Genomic DNA, 21,241 nt, shown 5'->3' on the forward strand with positions numbered 1-21,241 from the left:
CTCCACCTCTCTCTCCTTCAACCGGGGGAAATTGATCCTATTCTATAAGATTATGTTTGAGAGTGATGTTTTAAAGTGTTTCTGACTCAATAATGTCATTGTGATTGGAAGAATCAAACAGTGTTTATTTATTGTGCACTTTATTATGTTTTTGTTTGTTCGGTGTTTCCCTTTCGGGCTTCCCCTTAAGCTTTTTAAAATGCGTCCTTCCCCCACTGACGTGGGATCTCACAATCCACCCCACTTGGCACACCGTTCAATGTATGGCTCTGATACCATTTGTAAGAGCCCAAGCACACCGCGGTGCTTAACAGACATTATTCGCTTTACCCATTACATATCACTATCAATTTCACAGTTTTAAACAGAGAGAGGTTTCCACCCTCTTACAAACAGGTACTCATATCAACGACAAATGTAGACATCTCCTTTTCCTTCGTAAGTTGTTCGAGAATGCCCACTTGACCTTCTCTAAGATGTTCATAGCTCATTCAAGATTAAAATTTAACTTCATCCAATCATCTCACTCTCCTAAATCGTTTAGAAAAGATGAACATTTTATTCGTGTCATCTCCAACTCGACCCTAGCTCTCTCCCGTGATCATCTCATTGCATCCCTACTTATTAACATTATTGCATTCCCATGATTGAGATACTTTTTATAGAAGAATAATTTCACTTAAAATAAAAAGTTTTGAAATATTTTAATTAATTTAATTAAAAATATTTAATCGAAAATCATGTTGAATAGGATAAGAAAAGAAGAGAGAACGATGTTGGAGAAAGCCGCGGCATTCTTTTTGGTAAATGCGTTAATTTTTTCGAATCACCTTTCCCGAAAAAAAAGAACAAAATCCACGCGGTCTCTCCGCGCGTGGACGTGGAATTCCCATGATCACATAATGCGTCCACGGATGATGGTCGACAAGACGTCCTGGACCCCAACTGAGTTGTTCCGGTAAGATTCCCACGCGCGTAAGCCTCCTCTTCACGCCCACACATTAATTAATTAATTATTTATTAAAAAAAGGAAAAAGGTTGTTAATTTCCATCTCCCATTTTCTTTCTTTCCTTCTGGTTCCTTCATTTGTTGTTCATGTTCCTAAGCTTTGGTGGGTTAGTAATGAGTACACCTCCAAATATGGCAACAATCACAGCCGCCTTAGAACGCTCTCTTCAGAACTGTTCCTTAAGCCGCCGCCGCCGCCATCATGATCATCATCACCAACAACAACAAGCCCCAAATTCCTCTTCTTCTGATCTTCTTCAACCTCCCACCACTTTGGACCTCAACTCCCATATCTCTCTCCCTTACCACTGGGAGCAGTGTCTCGATCTAAAGGTTATTTTTTTCTTCTGGGTTCAGTTGATTATTATTGGGAGGGAGTCTCAGATTAGCTAATTTAGGGAATGATCATGACTTTCTCCTTGTGGGAAGCCCAAAGCTCTTCTGGGTGGGAGTGAGTCGCTAATTTAGGGAATGATCATGAGTTTATAAGTAAGGAATACATCTCTATTCATATGAGACATTTTGGGAAGTGTAAAGTAAAGTCACGAGAGCTTATGCTCATAGTTGACAATATCATACCATTGTGGAGAGTCATTATTCCTACACAAACTTATTAGGGTTTCGTGTTTGGGTATAGAATTCATGGAAAGGAAGGAACTTTAAGGGGTTTTTTGAAATTTTGTTCAATGGGTTTTGTTTAAATGTGAAGGGTTGCTTATAATTTGAAGAGAATATGGAGAATGTGAGGTTTTTTGTTTGTTTTTTTGGCAGACGGGGGAGATTTACTACATAAACTGGAGGAATGGAATGAAGGCGAAGGAGGATCCGAGGCCTATCACAGAAGATCATTATAGTGAAGATTACTATTACTCGGATGACGATGACGATGAGGATAGCGACGAGTCGTCGACGGAGTCATCGAATAACAACAACGAGAACAAGAAGAACTATGCAGCGATGGAAGAACAGGAGGAAGAAGAAGAAGAGGAGGAGGATGTGTTGGTGGTGGCAGGTTGCAAGAGCTGCCTAATGTATTTTATGGTGCCAAAGCTGGTTGAAGATTGTCCAAAATGCAGTAATGGTCAGCTTCTTCATTTTGATCGCTCTGAAAATGAGATTCCATGAATGACACAACTTTCCACTTGCTTTTCTTTCTGGGTTTTTTTTTGCTTTGATTCATGGGGGAATGAGAGGAAGAAGAAGACAGAGAGAAACCCTTTTCATTTTTGCCTTTCAAATTGTTTCCATGTGTATTTGTATTTGTCAGAAAAGGAGGCCAATGGGTTTTGGTTTTGGTTTTGGTTTTGGTTTTGGCTTTGGCTTTTGTTTTTATAAATTTCTTCATTTTTTGTTCTTCTTTTTCAACTCTAATCATGTGAATGGGTGTTCAATTGCAAACAAACCTTAGTTTAATGGAAATAGAATTTCAAGAAAAGAATCAAACCCTAAACAAGTAATAATATATTCTAAGAACTGACTCTTATTTTTCAAGTTTTGTATTCATTTAAGGTAGTTTTGTTTGTTCTCGGGTACAAACTTTCATGAGGTTTTTTAGTTCAAACATGCTAAGGTTGAGAATGGAATTCTTAATCATTTGGTTGAGGTTATAATAGTTTAACAAGATGAGTTATAGAGATAGGGTACAAACTTTCATCAGGTTTTTTAGTTCAACCATGTCAAAGTCGAAAATGAAATTTTTAATCATTTGGTTGAGATTATAATATTTTAACGAGACAATTTATAGCTGCATGCATGCAACCTATATTCACTTTGGATTCAAAACTTTTAAGTTTATTTTCTTCTAACAAATAGATAATACCAACTCTCAAGATGTATGCATGAATGTAGATATGTATCCAAGATAGGCTAGTTGAGGCAAGCATTTATGAGTATATTATATAGGACAAGATAATAGTAATGACCAAAACTCTTATCTTTTCAATCTTTTTTAATACTTTCTTTTCTTCTTAAAAAAAAAAAAATCTAAAGAAATATTATATATATATATATATATATAACCAAGTAATGTTACATGGCTACTAATTTGTTGTTATTTGATAACATGAGTTGGTCTAATTATATAGATTGAGCAAATGAATATATGGAGACTGAACATTGTTTGCCATTTTCATTTGTAGGGAGGAGACAAACAAATAATTCATTAAAGTTACTATCCTATTGTGCTGAAAAAAGTGATGGCAAAACCATCAAACCCAAGGCCCTTGTGTTGATCTATTGCATCAAGAAACCTCACCTTTCTACTAAATTATTTCGTGCAAAAAAGGAGAGTCCATATCAATACTCTCTCAAAGATGGCATGGGACACCAATCCACACCCACAACCAATAAGAGATGGGAGAAGAAACATCCTCTTCCTCAACCAGACTCTCTTTACATTCTCCAATGTTTCTCCTCTTAACCAACTTATACTCCAACATAACACATAGTATATTCAATTGAATTCTAGGCACAACTATGGCTTCACCACTGTTTCCAACATCTAAACCTAATATCAAACACACCACGAAAATCTTGTGCTCTTTCATCGTATAAAAAGAACGGGAAAGAAAATCGACTCTTCGTGTCAAGAGGTGCGCAAATTAAACTTAAGAACTGAACTGGAACTCAATAGGAAATCATGAATGCAAACATCCCGTTAACTTATTTTACAAGGCAACTGCTAATCTATCATCCTATACATGAAAATGAACTCTTCCAACCCCTTTCTGTTTTATAGAGGGTGCTAAAATTTATCCTTAGCTTTGCGAATGATACCCAAGACCTCTGCATCATCCGCTGTATTTCGAACTTTTAACGACCGCCGAATTTCTGTACTTGAAGTACGGAGGAACGGATTGCACATTTTCTCCATCTTTAATGTTGTTGGAATCTGTGATATTAGAATCATAGAGTTAAAAACACTCAAGGGGCAATGGAAGTACAATACCAAATGGCCTGTTCATGCCATCCCTAGGTTCAAGGTCGAGGTGCTTGTGTGTCTCAGCCTACCAAAATCATTGTTTTTATAGTGACAGTCCAATTTACTGAGGAGCTCACAACATTACAAATAAATCTCCCTAGGAACCACAAAAAGAAATCAATTTTTTTACTTCGCTAGCTCATATTCTGCAAGGCATCAACTAGCAGTGCTTCGTGTAAACTCAACTTGGGAGGAAAGTTTTTTCATGCTTTCAATAAAGTAGTCTTTTTATTCGAAAAAAATTATTACGATGACACGGGTAGTTATGATGTCACTATTAAAGATATTTAGTACTAAATTATAGTTTACCATATATATTTGATGCACACGGAAAGTTATGATGTCACTATTAAAGATATTTAGTACTAAATTATAGTTTACCATGTATATTTGATGTTTTATTACAGACAAATATATAGATATTAGTACTTTATCTAGATCTTTTATTACAGGATATTCAGTACTAGATATTTGTCTTCCATTACGTATAGGTATCTTTCCATTTATTAATCTCATTTATTAATCTTTCCATATTCTTGTAATTTATTTGATTATAAATAGAAAACTTTCGCACCATTTAGGTGTATGGTTTTAACAAATATTCTCATGGTATCAGAGCCCTTTTTCGGTTTAACAACCTCGATACTTTCTTTTCAATGGCTTCTGAATCCTCTACGGTTCTTCTCCACCACCACTGCTAGTTTTGACGCCGCAGGGGCAGTCTCCATGGCTGTCGCAGGCGGAGCCGATTGATTACTTTTCGGCTCACCCTTTTGACCTCCAAATCACCCTTCGCCATACTTTGTACATACAACCTCACATTTTTCAACACAATCGATTTTCTCTTAGCCAACATAGTTTCTTTCATTTTCTTCCCAATCTTCCCTTCATCCTTCACAAAAACCCTAACATCAAGATCCTCATTAGCTTTCTCATCAGAAATATACGGAATCTCTACAAGCCCATCAACCTTCTGCAGAGATTTACCTTCAAAATTCGGGCACGCACTGGCTTCTTCGCTAACCAAGTCGCCGCCAACCTCCTTGCCAAAATCGGCTCCTTCACCCACTACGGCGACTCTTCCGACTTCAACACCGTCTTTGTCCTTTGCTCCGGGGGACGTGACTCCCCTCTGTCCATTGGAACTTCACCACCTGCTATGGCGCCGGCTACTTCTCCACCGGCTTTGCCTACTGCTCCATTGTCGGCCTCCACTCTTGACCATTTAGGTGTTGTGAACAGAATCACCGTCTTTGGATCTATCATTGTGGCTCTTCACCCACTTCTGATGGTCTCTTTATCAGTAAGTTAAAATATGCTCGTGATATTCTTACTCGTGTTGATTTGCTCGATAGCAACCCGGTCCACAGGGCGCAAACCCCACTCCATCTCCGTCCCTCTCTTTCTTCGTCTAAAATACACCTAGAGTCCGCATTCTCAGTTTATGCCCTCTTCTTCCTCTCTTGTTCCTCTCTTCTTCATAGTCACCATCGAACCCTCTCTCTCTATTCTCCTCTTCCTCTAGGTTTCCCCCTTCTACTTCGTGGGTTAGACATATTCTCGCCAGAGCCACGGCAGCATCGCCGTGGAGCGACGATCCCTCTGCAGTTTTCGATGGCCAAGAAAGTATTTCTCTACGTCTCCTTTGAACCAGGTTGTTGACATCTTCATAAAAAGTGTTTCTCGACCTCTCTTTGAATTTTTCAGATCCAAGCTTCATGTTCATTCAAATCCAACGCCAGCTTGCGGGGGATGTTAAGGATATTTAGTACTAAATTATAGTTTATCATATATTTCACAGTTGATCTTTTATTATAGGCAAATATCTAGATATTCGCCTTCCATTATACATAGGTATCTTTTCATTTATTCTTTCCATTTATTACTGTAATTTATTTGATTATAAATAGCTTTCATGGGTTGGTTTTAACCAATATTCTCCACCACTATGCACAAACCATGCTGAATTAAACTCCAAATAATCACCCATAAAATAATAAATAATGGCCAAGGAGTTACCGTTGGCAAGCCCTTGCTTCGTAGATTGGCAACCTGGGTTGCAAAAGATTTGAGAGCCTCGTTCTTAGGTTCAATGGACAAAGCAAATTTAGAGTTACTCTGCCAAATGGTAATCATATAATTAGGCATATGGCATTCGACCTTCAGAAAATGTAGTGTCATAATAAAATGAAATAAAAGCAATAAGTTACTGACCAAAGTATACTCATGACCGCAAAATATGTTTGTATCATCTGGCAAAGAAGTGATCTTTTTGAGGGAAGATAGCATCTGTATCATGCATACTAAACAATTAGAATTCTGCAAATAAAATAATAACCTCATAGCAATTATTACTTAGCATTAGAATCTGAATAACTAGAAGCAATTAAGTCTCTGAGCTTAATTCACATTCAGTAGATTAGCATTCAGCATCAAGTTCACTTTTCACAACAATAGTTTTTCCGTTACATCGATACTTAATGAGTGACCTAAGCATACTGAAGTTGAGTGCCATTTTGTTCATGAGAGAACACAGAACAGGGTGCATGGAATGAGAATAAAAGGAACAGCAGAGAAACTCCCACAAAATGGCACTCAACTTGATTGGACAACAAAAAGGGTAAAAAGTGTATGAAATCAAGCACAGAGAGGAAAAAACCATAAGCAGGTCTAGCAAGAAGAAACTGTTTGGACATGGTACTACATTTAGGTAACATCCAATTAAATGAAAAATGCAAGGGAAACAAACCTGTTCAGGAGTTCCTTCAAAAAGCTTGCCACAAGATAAGCTGAATAATGTATCACCAGTAAAAATTGCTGCTGATCCAGGAAAATAGAAACTAATATGACCTGAATTCAGTTAAAATTAAAAACAAAAAATCAGGCCAAAGAGTATATAATGGTGAGCCAGAATTCCATAGGCACAAACAAATCCACAAGAACTAAGAAGCAGAACAATGATGAATATATCTAAGATACTATACAAGATACAAGCCAGATGAAACCAAGGTAGCATAATTTTCAAAAAGTCTAGTCTCGAATCTCTCAGACTCCTACTTGAGACGTTTAGTGGGCACAACAAACCCACACTGTGTTTTTTAATTTTTCCCAGACACATATTTGAGTTACATAAGTACAACAAAACCCACATCATCAATTTTGCTTTTCTTTTTCCTCGATGAGATGCAAGTTTGAAGAATGGAAACCAAGCAAAAGCCTACAGAAGCAGCATGCCCAAAAACTCCATCTATTTCCCAATAAAGACTCTTCTAGTCATCATCAATGCATCTATACTACATATCAAATATTGCAAGACTTCTTTTAACTAGAATGATCAAAGAAAAGATCGGCTGTGCAAAGAAGTTATACAAAAGTTGTATGGAACTAGAACAACCAAATAGTAAGTTTTTGAAGAAAAATTAGCTAAGAGAAAGCATAATAATTATGAAGAATGATAAAGAAAGTTATAATACAATATGGATAGAGAAGCATGGCTAAATCATATGAAAGAATCTATTATCACTCTCTTGAGACAGATGAAAGAATCACTGTTCTTTTATTCCCTCACTTTTCATGCACATGCAAAGAAAGGAGAGAGTAATCATACAAGAAACAAATCTACTGTACCTATTATCATAAGAGAAACCAATCTAAAAGCAACAAGTAGTAACAAACACCTCGAGTATGACCAGGAGTTTCCATTACGTGCACTTCATGGCCAGCAAACATCCACTTGTCTCCATCTCTTAAGGTTATATCAATTCCAGGAATCCTGTCATGGTCTATTACAGAGCCAATCACCTACAAACAGCGAAAAGGATATAAAAATTTGAATATGAAATATCTCAAAGACTATCAAATAACATATGTCAGCATCAAATCCTTAATGCTTTAAATCCTGGCCTTGATTTAAAGGAAAGGTTAGTAAAGTATTTATTTCAAAACAAGTAAAAAAAAAACTCAGAATACTCTCATCAGTACTGAAGTATGTAACATTTCTTGCATATCACAAGGTATGGCGTTCTCATGACTAGATACTTGTGTTTCATATTAAAAAAAAAAAATCCACCTCACTATGCTTGGACAAAGAATAGAATAGCATATAAGCCTACATTCTTTTGGTATCAATAAATTTAGAATTATTTAATTTCTCACATAATTGCCTCAAAAAGGGCAAATGGCCTCTAGTTTTTTTTTTTTTTTAAATAAAAAACCTAACTTTCATTGAGAGAAAAAAATGAAAGAATACACAACCATACAAAAAACAAAGCCCACAAAAGGGACCCCAGTAAAGGAAGGGATTCTAATCAAGTAAAATGAGACTAAGGGAATAATCACAAAATGACCAGGGACTCATGGCCTTTAGGTTGAATCCATGGAAAACACCTCAATGACCAACTTTTAGGGTTCAAACATACAATATATACAGGATAGCGCCAACTAGAATATTGGTACAACACAAAATAATAATAATAATAATAATAATAATAATAATAAATAATCATACCTTCGCTCCGTACCTTGCTTTTAATTCTTCATTTCCACCTGTGTGATCATCATGATGGTGAGTGTTAAGTATATATGTCAAATTTCTGTTTTTCTTGGTTAAAGCATCTATGACTGGTAGAGCTTCAGAAGGATCAACAACGCCAACTGTGCCCGTGTCAACATCATGTAAGAGGTATGCGTAGTTATCACGAAGACAAGGTACCTACGAAGTGGAGTAGAGGAAAAGAGAGGTATGCAATTAATGTGCCTGCTGGAAGTGTCTAAGAAATTATTGTGAGATGTAGAACCTAGATTGATAGTGGACAGCCAGCATCCTAAACAAGGATTAACTAGGGGTGGGAGCGCAGAAAGAGCATTGGCTAATATCTAGTTCAATATAATCGGCAGCCACCTAATCACATGGACACAGAACAAGAATTATATGTTGTGTAGCTGAGAAGGTTTTAAAGTGATAAATCATGTGTTGCAATCTTTGAAGTAATCAAACTTTGGAAATAAATGCAACCAAAAAAATGAAATGGAGATAAGGCCTCTTCCTATCAAATAGAAATTCCCTCGAGCAAAATTTTTTAGAATCAAATCATGAATTGATAAAGGAAAATAATAAACCAGGAAGTATATCATAAAATCACCACCACAAGACCATCGTGTGGAAAAATAACTAATATGATAGACGGCACATAAACAATTTCCAGATCTAATAACTTACCAGTTCAATTTGCAAGGTGGAGGACATATTGACGACACTGCAAAACTGAGCAACTTTAAGTGAACGACTAGCTCCACGCAACGTTTTCAATGGAGTAGATAAGAGTCGCATAACCCCATATAAAAGGTCTTTTCTAAACGAAAGTTGTTTAACGCTCGGCCAGACACATACGCTTCTCACCTGAAACTCCCATTCGTCAATAAACCATGATAACATTACAGACTCACTACCCACAATGACATGATACGAGACGCGAGAAGGAAGGGCATAAATCATGTTGTACAGATCTTAGCAACAAAATTAGCAGTAACAATTACAGGAGCACGTACGAAGATAACAGAGCTTCCACGAAAACAATTTCAGTATCACAAAAATTTCAGACAAGAAAAGCAACAAAATCCGTTATAGATTCATCGTCATACAGGCAGAAAGTAGCGATAGAAATACAACAAGCCAACGAACTAAGACTCGCAACAAAACAAACAGTATCCTCCCCTCACAGAATCACAGATTACGCTGCTTAAGCTACATTCGACAGTTGCCACAGGTTAAACCCGATCACATACAAAACATTCGAACAAAACAAGAAGAAAATTCATACAAAAAACATGTGCCACAGCAATTGCGAAACAAAAATGTGCAGAGAAAAAAGAGAATAAGGAGTACGAAAACGAACCCTAGTGCAAGGCAAGGAGGCCATGGCAGAGGAGGCCTTGGAGATCATCATCTGCATCTTCGTCTTCACCAAGAAGAAAAGATCGAGATCGGTGAGCGAAGAGAGAGAGAGAGAGAGCGCGCGCGGTGAAGAAGAGCAGTTGGCGCTCAGATCATAAATATGTGAAGCGAATCCATCCAACTCTCAGCTCCACTACCACGACTCTTTTGTCAAATAAAACGCGTTTTTGTTTTTGTTTCCGCCATAATCTTCCTTTTATTAAAATAAAAAATGATTAAATTTTAATTTTCTGAATAAGTGATAAAAATAAATACGTTTTTATTTTTATTTTTTAAAATTGGTTTTATAATTTTATGCTTCAACGGGTTCAAACGCTAACCATTAATCAAGTGGTTAGATGTTTAAACTGTACTCTTGTAATCGGGTGAGACCATGACTTACACACTGTCACAAGTTAATATTGTGTCAACCGAGAACTATCGAGTCCATTAATACATTTATGATATTACCCTAAGCATCGAGATGCTATATGTCTTCATTACTCGCCCAAACATACTTATTGAGAATCGAACCTTAAATTAACTTCATATTCGAGAACTCTTTAGCAATACTTATTATCCAATTATAAGTAGTTTAGTGTATAAAATTAATTACCCTTATTCACTGCACTTTAAAGCTAAATTGACTAGCTTGAGTATGTAGAAGTCCAAGTTGGTGAGAGTAATTATAGAAATGGTCCACTCTGCTGAATAGGTGAAAGTGCCAATCTTCATCATCAATCATAAGGTTACAAGAAAGACTTTGTCATCCCTATTAATGTTAACCAAAAATTACATTACGTGAAAAACTGAGTTACGGTCAATATTTTTCAACAATATTGTGTGTAACGTTCAAATTTGATGATGTAATTTCAATCTCAAATTTAAACTATACTCATTTAATCACATTTCTTCGAGATACAGTACTTGGAGTACTCTCCACTGTATTACTTGAAAAGATAATATGTCATTGCACTTAGGTCGTGCATCTTCCTCGTTCTTCTTTTTGTTTTGCCATTAGACCCAAAGAACAAAATGCATTTCGACCCGTCGAAGTTCTCAATCATTTCGTGACACTGGGTGCAACAAATATCGAGTATACGACGATGTCGCCTCTTCTTTCTGGGTCTTGGTTAGGAAGATGCAGATAAAACGGGGAAGGTTGGTAGTAGCCTGTGAACAAGCTCTTGTAAAGCATCATTCTCCTGAGTAACCGCAGGCCTTTTCTTAAAAACAAAAAGAACATAGACATGTCTAGTCTCAGTGCCTTCTGACTTGTATGATTGTTTGGGAGGCATGAGGGTGATGTCTTTTAGTCATCAGGCGTGAGTCGGACTGTAGTGGGTGACTGAACAATGAAAGTTGGGCATTGGCTTGGACTTTGGTCATTGCGTTGGCTTTGTAGTGGGCGTCTGGTCTAGCCATGGCAGCTAGCAGCTGGCCCTTTCTGACGCCTAGGAATGGAATGGCCAAGGCTGATGATCAAGTTTAGTAAACGCCAAAGGCTAAAGTGGAAGCCCCAAGTCAACTACAACTCTCTATTCCTACGCTTGAGTAGTTGTGGCTATAAGTCCAAATATACCAAATTTGAACAACAAGATTTTTACAGAAAAATATCAAAAACGACGTCCAAAAGAAAATTTTGAAACAGATTACGTCAATCTCATAATTTTAAAACTTGTCCGCGGAGAGGTTTCCACACATTATTAAGGAACGTTCGTTTCTCTCTCCAACCGATGAGAGATCTCACAATCCATCCCTCTAGGAGACCCAGCGTCTTCGTTGTCACACCGCCTGATGTGTGGCTTTGATACTATTTGATACTATTACGTATCACCATTTCACTGTTTCAAAATATGTTTGCTAGAGAGAGGTTTGTAAGGAATGCTCCATTTCTCTCTACAACTGATGTGAAATCTCACAATCCATCCCCTAGGGGGCCAACGTCTTCGTTAGCACACTGCATGATGTGTGACTCTAATACAATTTGTAACAACTCAAGCCCACTGCTAATCGATATTGTTTGCTTTAGCCTGTTACATATCGACGTCAGTCTCACTGTTTTAAAATGCGTCTACTCATGAAAGGTTTCCACACTCTTATTAAGAAATGCTTGGTTCTCCTCTCCAACCGATGTAAGATATCACAATCCACTCCCTTAGAAGGCCAGCGTCTTGGCTGGCACACTGCCTAATATGTGGCTCTGATACAATTTGTAACAATTCAAACCCACAATTAACCGACATTATCCACTTTGCCCTGTTACACATCTTTGTCATATTCACTATCTTAAAACATGTCTACTGGAGGAGAGGTTTCCACGCTCTTATAACGAATGCTTCATTCTCCTCTCGAACCGACACGGAATCTGGTAAGAATATTAAATTGTTGGGACAGAAAACCAAGCATGAGGAGAGAGAGGAAGAAAGTTCACTCATGAGAGAGAGAGAGAGGGAGAGAGTTGCAGAGAATGTTGAATTGATGGGTTCAAGAAAAAGGGTGAGCTTTTTTGAGAAGGAAGAAGAGACATCCGATGGAGAAGTGGCAGGCATCCCAATGGCTCAACTTTTATGATAAAAAACCAACATGTCTGTCTTCTGCTTCTTGGTTTAAAACAGTACACACATTCTTAAATTATGCTTTCGGGAACAACCAAACATTAACAAAGGGAACACACCGGTGAAACACACAGTGGGAAGCACATGCCAAACCTAATCTCCCTTACAATCTCATTCACAAAACATAATCATCTAACCAAAACTACTCTTTCTTTATACTTTCTTCTTGGTTTTAGTATATTTAATCAAACATTAGCTTAAAACATACGTCTTTTTTCTACCCATATCGGTTGGAGAGGAGAATGAGCATACGTGTTTTAAAATCACGAGTAGACAATACGTAACGAGTCAAGACAGACAATACTTCTCAGTGGTGGACTTAGCCTGTTACAAATGATATCAACTGTGCGAGCGAGAATGTTGGATTGAGATTCCACATCTGTTGGAGAGAGAAACAAAACATTCCTTACAACGGTGTGAAAACTTCCTTCTAACATACCCGTTTTAAAACCGTGAGTCTGATGACGATACGTAATGAGTCAAAGCAGACAATAGCGACTTGGGCTGTAACAAATGATGTCAAACCTAGGAGTGTGTGTATGCAACCCAGAATGCTAGGACTCCAAGGGAGTGGATTGGGAGATTCCACATCGATTGAAGAGAGAACGAATCATTCCTTATCAGAGTATAGAAACATCTCCCTAGAATATGCGTTTTAAAATAGTGAGGCTGACAGCGATACGTAATGGATCAACTTTGTTTTCGATCAGATAAATATGGTTCTAACTTGACCATGCATGTCCTTCCACTCTTCAATATTTATATTAAAATTTCAATTTTTTTTTCTTAATAATAATCATGTTCACACAGCCGCAATTACATGGGATTGTATATTTTGAAATTAAATGAAAATCTTTCGACCATTAAAAAATATATAATATATATATATACATTTAAATAAAAAAAATTATTATTATTCTATTTGTTTCACCCATATTATTATTTTTTTTTAAAAGAAAAAATTATAACCATTTTTCAACCATAGCTCTAATTACAAGGGACCACTAACTTTTTCCATTTTTGTCCTATTTATTTATTTACAAAAAAAAAAGAAAAAAAAAGGAATTTAGGAAGCCATGCAATGGCTAGCATTTCAATAAAAGTTTATTGGGACCAACTTTCGATGAAATAATTTAAATAATTACTATTATTATGACATCAAAGCCTTAAAAAATATATATTTATTTAATTCCTTATAATTAACATTAATGAATTTTAGTTTAACCATCACACATCGAGTTTTACGGATAAAAAGGACCATTTTGGTGACATTGCAAAAACAGAAAAGACATTTATACTTATTTCATTTTTAAGAATATAAAATTTAAAAAAATAAAAAATAAAAACTATTTAATATCCTAATTATTTATAATGTTCAAATGTTGAACGTTGTAATATAAAATTAAAAAAGGGAAGCATATTATATTATTTTGGCTCTTAAGGTCATTTACTTTTCATTCTTTATTTCTTTAATTTTCCTTTATAATATGATCGGATATGAAATAAATTTGTATCCGAACGAGCAATGTCAATATTTAGCTCTGATACTATTTGTAATAGAATTGTTATTCAAATCCCAACCTAGAACGTCAAAAAGTTGGAAGTGGCAAGCAAGGAGACTCCAACTGACCCAATCTCTTTCTCTCTCTTCTGCAACTATTTGATCATCTCCACAAGGTTCCAAAGATAAAGAAAGAATAATGGAAAGCAAGAATTTTTAGGTGTGATTATGATGATCTACTTCTCCAATCCCATGGACTCATGAATATGATCACTCAAGCACCACAGCCCCTACAACCAACAACCCTAATCTTTTTCTTAATGGCTCTCTCTTCTTCTTTTCTCCCTTCATACAAACCCCTACTCTTCCATGGCCCCCAAAATTAGCCACCTTTCTCCACCTATTTCCCTCCCTCCATGGCGCCCTCCCCTCACCAAAACATCCCCTTACTTCTCCAACCCCTCGCCTCTCCGGGTCGCCGCCCATGACAATGCTTCCTGCCCATACCCCTCTCTCCCAACTCCGTCCATCCGCCGGCTGCGGCGCCGACCATCTCATGAATGCTGCTCCTCCGCCTATTTCTGAAAATTATTACTATTACTATTCTCATCCTTATCTAATTCCTCTTCCTCCTCCCATGGCGGATGATGACTCCACAACTAACAGTTTTAATGAAGAACCCCCTTTTAATAGAGATGATGGGTGGCTTCAATTAAGTATCGGCCGCGGGAGACCTCCAACAACCTCCAATTTGGTCGAGCTAGATCTATTACCCGGCGGAGGAGGTGACAACCCCGCCGCCACCGCCACCGCCACCGCCACCACCAGCCGGGATTTCTTAACCCCTGAAGCTGCTACGACAGCTCGGTCGGAGACGGGAATGCAGTTGTTTTTTGGAACTCCTACCTCTTCCAACTTTGTACAGCAAGAGATCAATTGGGCATTCAGGCCGATATCGGCTGCGTCGTCGTCTTCTTCCTTTCTACCGGTTGGCGGTCGGCGGAGTTCTTACTTAGGTGGGCCGTTTATCCAATTCCAAAGCTCCGGGGTTCAGGCCGGCGGTGCCGGGCCGAGCTCCGACGTCAGAATCATAAATCCTCCCCGGCGGCCCCATTCTGGTATTTGGTTTACATTAAAAGCCTTAGAAAATCAGTAAGTAAAAAAAATAAAAATAAAAAACAAAAAGATTTCTCCTTAATCTTGTTCTTAATTACATATCATAATCAAATTGTTCTCTAAGCCTTTGAATTTCTGGGTTTTGTTAATGCAGATCAAAACAACCATTCTTGCCTCAGATTTCAAAAAATTATCTCAGAATCAAGTGAGTTTTTTTCTCTTTTTAATTAAATAACTTTATTTATTTATTTTTCTTCCCTTTGACTTTCTCTCTTTTTTTATTTTTATTTTTTGAATGTATAGGGATGAAAAGATGACGGTTCGTTTGGTGATGAAATATTTGGTTTCCAAGCTGCATCTGGAGAGCGAATCAGAGGTATTTCTTAATTTCTTTATTATCATAATTAACACAAATTAAATTTAATTAACTAATAATAATCCATTAATTAGTTAATGAATATTAAGAACCAAATATTTATAAGTCTTTAGCTTTAAGAATGCTAGCTTGCTTGTCTCTTTTAATGTTAGCTTTTAAGGTTTCCATGTTTTTTATTTATTTTTTTTATAGCATTTCTTGGACCAGAAGACTGTGTTTTAATGTTGTATACATATTTAATTTTTTAAATCTTGATCAAATTTAAAAATTAAAAAAAAATTACAATAATGAACTTCCTAATTTGGTAGCTTGTCATATGTCATTCATTTAATATTTATTCACCGAGTTATTAATTTGGAAATAAAAGAAATAGGATAGTTTACCATTATGTCAATTTATTTCTTAAAAAGAAGGGAAAATAAAAACCTATAAATACTACAATTAGAGAGAATTAAATGCATTTAGTAAATCAAAGTTGAAAGTACAAATAAGAATTTAATAGACTATGATTGCTAAAATGTTATTTATTTATTTATTTTAAAAAAATTATGATTGCTTGCATTATAAAAAGTACTGGTTAACATGGATGAATTAATAACTCAAATTATTCATAGTAATTATATAGATATGTAATTTCATAAAAACATTATTTCCAACCCTAATCATTTTGCTTTTCAACCTCACACTTAATTATGTAATATCATAGTTCTTCACTAATTATTATTAACAAAAATTCTTTTTTTAATAAAAAAAATTATACCCAAAAACCTATATATATGATAATATGGAAAAAAGTAGTATTGGCTTAGCATAGGGTGTTTTTGGAGAGACATTGATATAGAATTTGATTAAATTAAGAAAAATGAGGTGTTAAATGGAGAAAACGACACGTGGACCCGAGAATGGTATTATAATACATGGAGTTTGTGTCGTCATGCTTGGGAGCGATTTAGGTCAGCAAGGGAATTGTTGGGGATTTTGATTTTTTAATTTTTGTAAAGAAGATATTATGTTGGAAGGTAGGGCCATTGATTGATATTCAAATGCCTCATCAAAACCCTTTTCTCTTTAAGTGCTGCACTTTTGATGTTTACATATCCATACCACCAACCACATTACAACCCTAATTCTCCTATTTATCCACCTTTATTCAAAACATATATATATATATATATTTTAAAGAAATGGTTAGTTTTTGGTAAATTTGATGTTGTAAAAATAATTCTTTTCATACATAGTCTATCATGAATGATTTCATCCCACTTCATCATTTTTTTGTTTTATGATATTTATACTATAAAGTTTGAAACTTTATTTTATTTTTTGTATGTCAGAATGGTGATCATATTTTTTCATCTTTTGTAATAATTACCCCTCTGAACCAAAATAATACACATAGGTAAAAAAAAAAATATATATTTACTTTTGAAATCATCTCTAAAAGAAACAATCCATCATTGTGTAAATAAAAGAATACTCTACTTTTGTGCATATTTTTAATTCCTTCAAAAATAGATTTTTTAAAAGGAAATATTGTTGTGCATGAAAATGAAGAGGATAATGTGTGGAACAGAATGATTCCAAGTGGTTGAAAAAAAGGGAAAAAAAGAAAATTAAGGATAAAAGGACAGATCAGAGGGTTTGACAATGATTGGATAGAGAGATGTATATAGGGCGGCTGGGTGAATAAAAACTATATAATAAACTTAAACAATATGTATTGACCTTAATAAAATAATAAAATAGGGTTTCCTGTTGTAACGTGGAGGCGAAATGTGTGTGTTTTGGTTTTATAATAAAGTTTTATTTCTTCTTATTCATGGGCGAGCATTATGGGTAGCTGAATTGAATTTAATTGAATTGAATTTAATTGAATTGAATTTAATTATAATAATAAAGTATAAAGTATTAAAGTATAAAGGGATGATTGTTATGATGAGATTTTGGCTTAGGAGCAAAGTCTTGTTTGGGTCCCATAATGATTAATGATCTTTTTGCCAGTTCTTGAATGATATTGGGTACCCTCTCCTTTCAATCTATTATATCTTTCCCACTACTTCAACGCTCTCTTTTGCTCTTTTCTTTTCATATTCTTGTTAGGGAAGTTCTTGTTTAACTCCTCACTTTTCCTTTTGATACAACCACTTCTTCACCTAATCCATACCTTATGCGCTTCCATCCCTCTACGAAACCATGATTCAAGCCGCGTAGAGTTTGATAAGACTTTTAGAATAACACAACATGGTAACACACGGTTAGAGTTTAATTCTATTATAGTTCTAAAATCTTGGTCATCTTCCTATGGCTTCACGACCTGACCCACCTTAATAGAGTTTACAATCCAACCCACTCCTACTTTTAAAAGGGTTAAGAATGTTTAACGTTTGTAACCGATGTTAATGATACGTTGTGACCTGTAGATCAACCTGACCAGCCATGTCCAGGGTTGGGTTGTAAACTCTATTAAGGTGGCTCGAGTTACCAATTCAATCAACCTAAGATTTCGAGTTGGTTGGTCCAAACGAACTTGTGTATACCCTAATTTTATTTCGTGTAGTACGTATATGTGGTTAAATAATGGGTGATTTGCATGGGTTGCAGATAGAGATAAGATGTAGAGGGCAAGAAGTGGAACCATTTTGGACATTGCAGCATGTAAGAGATAGCATTTGGACAGCTTCTTCTTCATCATCAGACTCACTCTTCACTTTGCTTCCTCACTCCTCACCCACACATCATCTAATGCTCCTTCACTATGGGAGAAAGCCTTAATCATTCCCCTTCCCCCTTCTCTAACTTTTCTTTTTTTCTTATATGTTTTTGTTCTAAGATTTTATTTATTTACGTGTATTCTTAATATTTTTATCTTACCCAATTTGATCGAACCAGTGACTTACGAATAAAATAGAGGTCATATGGTGATATGCCACATGCATTTCGACACTCGAGAATTGTTTCTTATTCCAATGCATTCCTTATTGGTTGTGGTCGAGGACAAGACGAGCATTAGGGTCATGGATCATTGAAAGCACGTGGTGAAAAGAAAAAACAACGAGAACCCCACCGATGGGGCGTTTGTTAAGTGGTCATTTCATGAGGACAACCATACTCTGAAAATGGAATTTACTTTGGACAAAAGCTTCTTTCTTTTACATCATCAACAAGACAGGACAGGTCAACACCTCCTTACAGTAATAAGCTTCTTCTTCTTCTTCTTCTTCTTCTTTTAATGATTGAAATTAAGTAACAAAGATAAACACCTAATGAAATGGATTTGTTTTTAGAAGCTGTGCAATTGGGTTAGCATGTGTACCAACTCATCACTTGAAGGTCTGTCCGCTGGCTCATCTGATAAGCACACTACAGCTATCCTCACTGCCATTACCATTTCATCTTCTTCCCCTTCTTCTCCTGTGATACTCTTGTCCAGTGCTTCTCGAGCCTCCCCCGCCAGCTGCAACTGTTGTAGCCACTGTCCTAAGCTCCCTCCACTCCCTGCTTCTCTGAAGAATGCATCTGCTGGATCTCTGCCTGTTAGTAGGACAGCCAGTATCATCCCGAAGCTGAAGATGTCGCTCTTGTCGCTGTACCTGTCAAAACTGGAAACGACAAACGTCGAATCTGCTTAGAACTGCTGTTCGAGGAAATGCTCATCAATGAAGATGCTTGTAACAGCCCAAATACACTCGTACAAATACACTCCTAGCAAATATAGTTCGTTTTGACTCGTTATGTATAGCCTCCCCATAGTTTTAAAATGGGGCTGCTAGGGAGAGGTTTCCACCCCCCTTGAGGGCCCAACGTCCTCGTTGGCACACCGCTCGTTGTCTAACTCTAATACCATTTGTAACAACCCAATCTCACTTCTAGCTGATATTGTCCGTTTTGGCCCGATATATATTGCTGTCAGCCTCACGGTTTCAAAACATGTGAACTAGGGAGAGGTTTCCACACCCTTATAAGGAATGTCTCGTTCTCCTCTTCAACTGATGTGGGATCTCACAATCCACACCACTTGAGGGCCCAACGTCCTCACTAGCACACCCGTTTCAAAAATGGTGCTTGACTCTCATACCATTTGTAACAACTCAAGCCAATTGCTAGCAGATATTGTCCGTTTTTACCCGTTACGTATCGTCTCAGCCTCACGGTTTTAAAACGCATATGCCAGGGAGAGGTTTCTACACCCTTATATAGAATGTTTCGTTCTCCTCTACAACCGACGTGGGATCTCACGCTTCTAAACCGAGTAAAACAGAGAATACTGAACATCCCAAAGTTCATTGATTCACAAGAAGACTACTAAAACCATATTCTTTCCTAAGAAGATATATAAAAGATCAAGTACTAGAACCATTTCTTGTTCAGTTGTTCACAAGTTTAGCAATAATTTAAGCCTTACAAACTTGAACAAATCATTATCAAATAGACTTGAAGGTTTTAGAATCCAAACCTGCAGTCGTGGAAGCACTCAGGGGAGGTATAGGCAGAGGTAGCAGCCATATCCAACTTGGAGAATAGCTTAGCCAAGCCGCAATCACCCAACCTGGGTTCAAACTCAGCATCCAACATCACATTGGAAGGCTTCAAACTGTAGTGAAGAATGTGAGGATCACACTCAAAGTGAAGATACTGAAGCCCTTTTATAACCCCAACAGCAATTCCAAGCCTCACTTCCCAACCCAACCTCACCTCATTATCTCTAACTCTTTTCATCACATCCTCAAGGCTCCCTGTTCCCACATAATCATAAACCAACCACACCCCTTCCCCTTCCCCAACATAAGCCCTTAAGCTCATCAAATTCCTATGCCTCAACCTAGCTAGCCTCTCTAGCTGCTGCTGTGACTGCCTCTTCTCCGACTTCCTCGCTGCCGTGTTCGTGAACCCCTCGAGCCGCTTTACGGCTATGGTCAGCCCATTGTCCAGAACTGTCCTGTAGTACTTTCCATGAGGGTTGGAACCCAGAAGCTGATTTTCGTTTCTGAGGGCGAGATGGAGTGTTTTGGGGTGGATAATGGGGGAGAATATAACAGGGCCTTTCAGAATTGGGGTTTTGTTAAGGTATCTGACGAAGCTGCGGATTAAACAAGCGAAAAGAAGGGCACCCATTAACCCTGTTGCTACGCCCAACAGCACGCTGAGGATGATTCTTCGAACGCCATTTTTAAACGGCGGAGCGATTATTGGCGTTGGTGATGTTGATGATGTTGGAAATGGCCCTGAGGAAGCGAGGTGCTGGGTTGTTCTTCCCTGGCATTTAGCATCGGAAGAATGGTGTAATGAGATTACCAATAGCAAAAGGATGATAACCTTAACGCTGGGTTCTTTCGAGTTCTTCCCCATTTGTAGAGCAAAATTTCCAACAAGGATTGAATGGCTACATATTTCTACGCTCGAACTTTGTCGGCCCACAGTCAAATCTCGAACGAATCATTGAAATTGAGAATCCGGTGGACTCGGCATTGAATAAACAAGAGTGAAGGTTGTTGAGTAGAAGGTTTTTGCATCAAGAAAAGCTCAGAAACAGAGAGACCCAGAAAGAAAAACGACGAAAAGGAGGGAAGACGGGTGTATAAATGGAAGGTTCCAGGTACCCAAATGAAAGAATTGACTCAAAAACTCAAATAACCAGAAGAAGAAGGAAGAGAAACAGACAAAAAAAAAAAAAAAAAAAAAAAAAAAAAAAAAAAAAAAAAAAAAAAAAAA

The 21,241-nt window shown here is 36.9% G+C and overlaps 4 protein-coding genes across 5 annotated transcripts; 2 read left to right on the forward strand and 2 right to left on the reverse strand.

Moving 5' to 3' along the window:
- Positions 1-1,049: 1,049 nt before the first annotated feature.
- Positions 1,050-2,362, forward strand: LOC111439168 (rho GTPase-activating protein gacH). Its single transcript, XM_023076932.1, has 2 exons — positions 1,050-1,342; positions 1,781-2,362. Exons 1-2 carry the CDS (start codon positions 1,097-1,099, stop codon positions 2,132-2,134), a joined length of 600 nt encoding a protein of 199 aa, XP_022932700.1. The 5' UTR covers positions 1,050-1,096; the 3' UTR covers positions 2,135-2,362.
- Positions 2,363-3,601: 1,239 nt separating this feature from the next.
- LOC111439217 (probable hydroxyacylglutathione hydrolase 2, chloroplastic) lies at positions 3,602-10,091 on the reverse strand. Of its 2 annotated transcripts, none has more exons than XM_023076999.1 (8): positions 9,884-10,089; positions 9,208-9,387; positions 8,497-8,700; positions 7,667-7,790; positions 6,739-6,839; positions 6,204-6,278; positions 6,009-6,107; positions 3,602-3,899 (listed from the first exon to the last, which is right to left on the reverse strand). In XM_023076999.1, exons 1-8 carry the CDS (start codon positions 9,938-9,940, stop codon positions 3,753-3,755), a joined length of 987 nt encoding a protein of 328 aa, XP_022932767.1. In that variant the 5' UTR covers positions 9,941-10,089; the 3' UTR covers positions 3,602-3,752. The 2 variants fall into 2 exon arrangements, with proteins under 2 accessions (XP_022932767.1, XP_022932768.1); XM_023077000.1 differs by lacking the exon at positions 3,602-3,899 and adding an exon at positions 4,566-4,597 and having other exon boundaries at positions 5,930-6,107; positions 9,884-10,091.
- A 4,108-nt stretch (positions 10,092-14,199) lies between these two features.
- LOC111439151 lies at positions 14,200-18,579 on the forward strand. Its single transcript, XM_023076909.1, has 4 exons — positions 14,200-15,192; positions 15,311-15,361; positions 15,460-15,532; positions 18,134-18,579. The coding sequence occupies exons 1-4, from the start codon at positions 14,525-14,527 to the stop codon at positions 18,302-18,304; spliced, it is 963 nt and encodes a 320-aa protein (XP_022932677.1). The 5' UTR covers positions 14,200-14,524; the 3' UTR covers positions 18,305-18,579.
- A 52-nt stretch (positions 18,580-18,631) lies between these two features.
- LOC111439150 (inactive leucine-rich repeat receptor-like protein kinase CORYNE) lies at positions 18,632-21,194 on the reverse strand. The gene is made up of 2 exons (XM_023076907.1): positions 19,986-21,194; positions 18,632-19,131 (listed from the first exon to the last, which is right to left on the reverse strand). Exons 1-2 carry the CDS (start codon positions 20,876-20,878, stop codon positions 18,813-18,815), a joined length of 1,212 nt encoding a protein of 403 aa, XP_022932675.1. The 5' UTR covers positions 20,879-21,194; the 3' UTR covers positions 18,632-18,812.
- Positions 21,195-21,241: the final 47 nt, after the last annotated feature.

This window comes from Cucurbita moschata, unplaced genomic scaffold (genome assembly GCF_002738365.1).
Source record: "Cucurbita moschata cultivar Rifu unplaced genomic scaffold, Cmos_1.0 Cmo_Scf00086, whole genome shotgun sequence".
Taxonomy (NCBI): Eukaryota; Viridiplantae; Streptophyta; class Magnoliopsida; order Cucurbitales; family Cucurbitaceae; genus Cucurbita; species Cucurbita moschata.

What these genes read in the sequence shown, in the direction of transcription:
- LOC111439217 (XM_023076999.1), bottom strand. Translation starts at nt 9,940, where the DNA reads ATGCAGATGATGATCTCCAAGGCCTCCTCTGCCATGGCCTCCTTGCCT. An exon ending in CCTCCTTGCCTTGCACTAGG is followed by an intron (nt 9,388 to 9,883) that starts GTTCGTTTTCGT and finishes TGGGAGTTTCAG; the next exon opens with GTGAGAAGCGTATGTGTCTG. An exon ending in TTGAAGGAACTCCTGAACAG is followed by an intron (nt 6,279 to 6,738) that starts GTTTGTTTCCCT and finishes TGCATGATACAG; the next exon opens with ATGCTATCTTCCCTCAAAAA.
- LOC111439168 (XM_023076932.1), top strand. Translation starts at nt 1,097, where the DNA reads ATGTTCCTAAGCTTTGGTGGGTTAGTAATGAGTACACCTCCAAATATG. An exon ending in AGCAGTGTCTCGATCTAAAG is followed by an intron (nt 1,343 to 1,780) that starts GTTATTTTTTTC and finishes TTTTTTTGGCAG; the next exon opens with ACGGGGGAGATTTACTACAT.
- LOC111439151 (XM_023076909.1), top strand. Translation starts at nt 14,525, where the DNA reads ATGACAATGCTTCCTGCCCATACCCCTCTCTCCCAACTCCGTCCATCC. An exon ending in TTAAAAGCCTTAGAAAATCA is followed by an intron (nt 15,193 to 15,310) that starts GTAAGTAAAAAA and finishes TTGTTAATGCAG; the next exon opens with ATCAAAACAACCATTCTTGC. An exon ending in ATCTGGAGAGCGAATCAGAG is followed by an intron (nt 15,533 to 18,133) that starts GTATTTCTTAAT and finishes CATGGGTTGCAG; the next exon opens with ATAGAGATAAGATGTAGAGG.
- LOC111439150 (XM_023076907.1), bottom strand. Translation starts at nt 20,878, where the DNA reads ATGGGGAAGAACTCGAAAGAACCCAGCGTTAAGGTTATCATCCTTTTG. An exon ending in GAGTGCTTCCACGACTGCAG is followed by an intron (nt 19,132 to 19,985) that starts GTTTGGATTCTA and finishes TGTCGTTTCCAG; the next exon opens with TTTTGACAGGTACAGCGACA.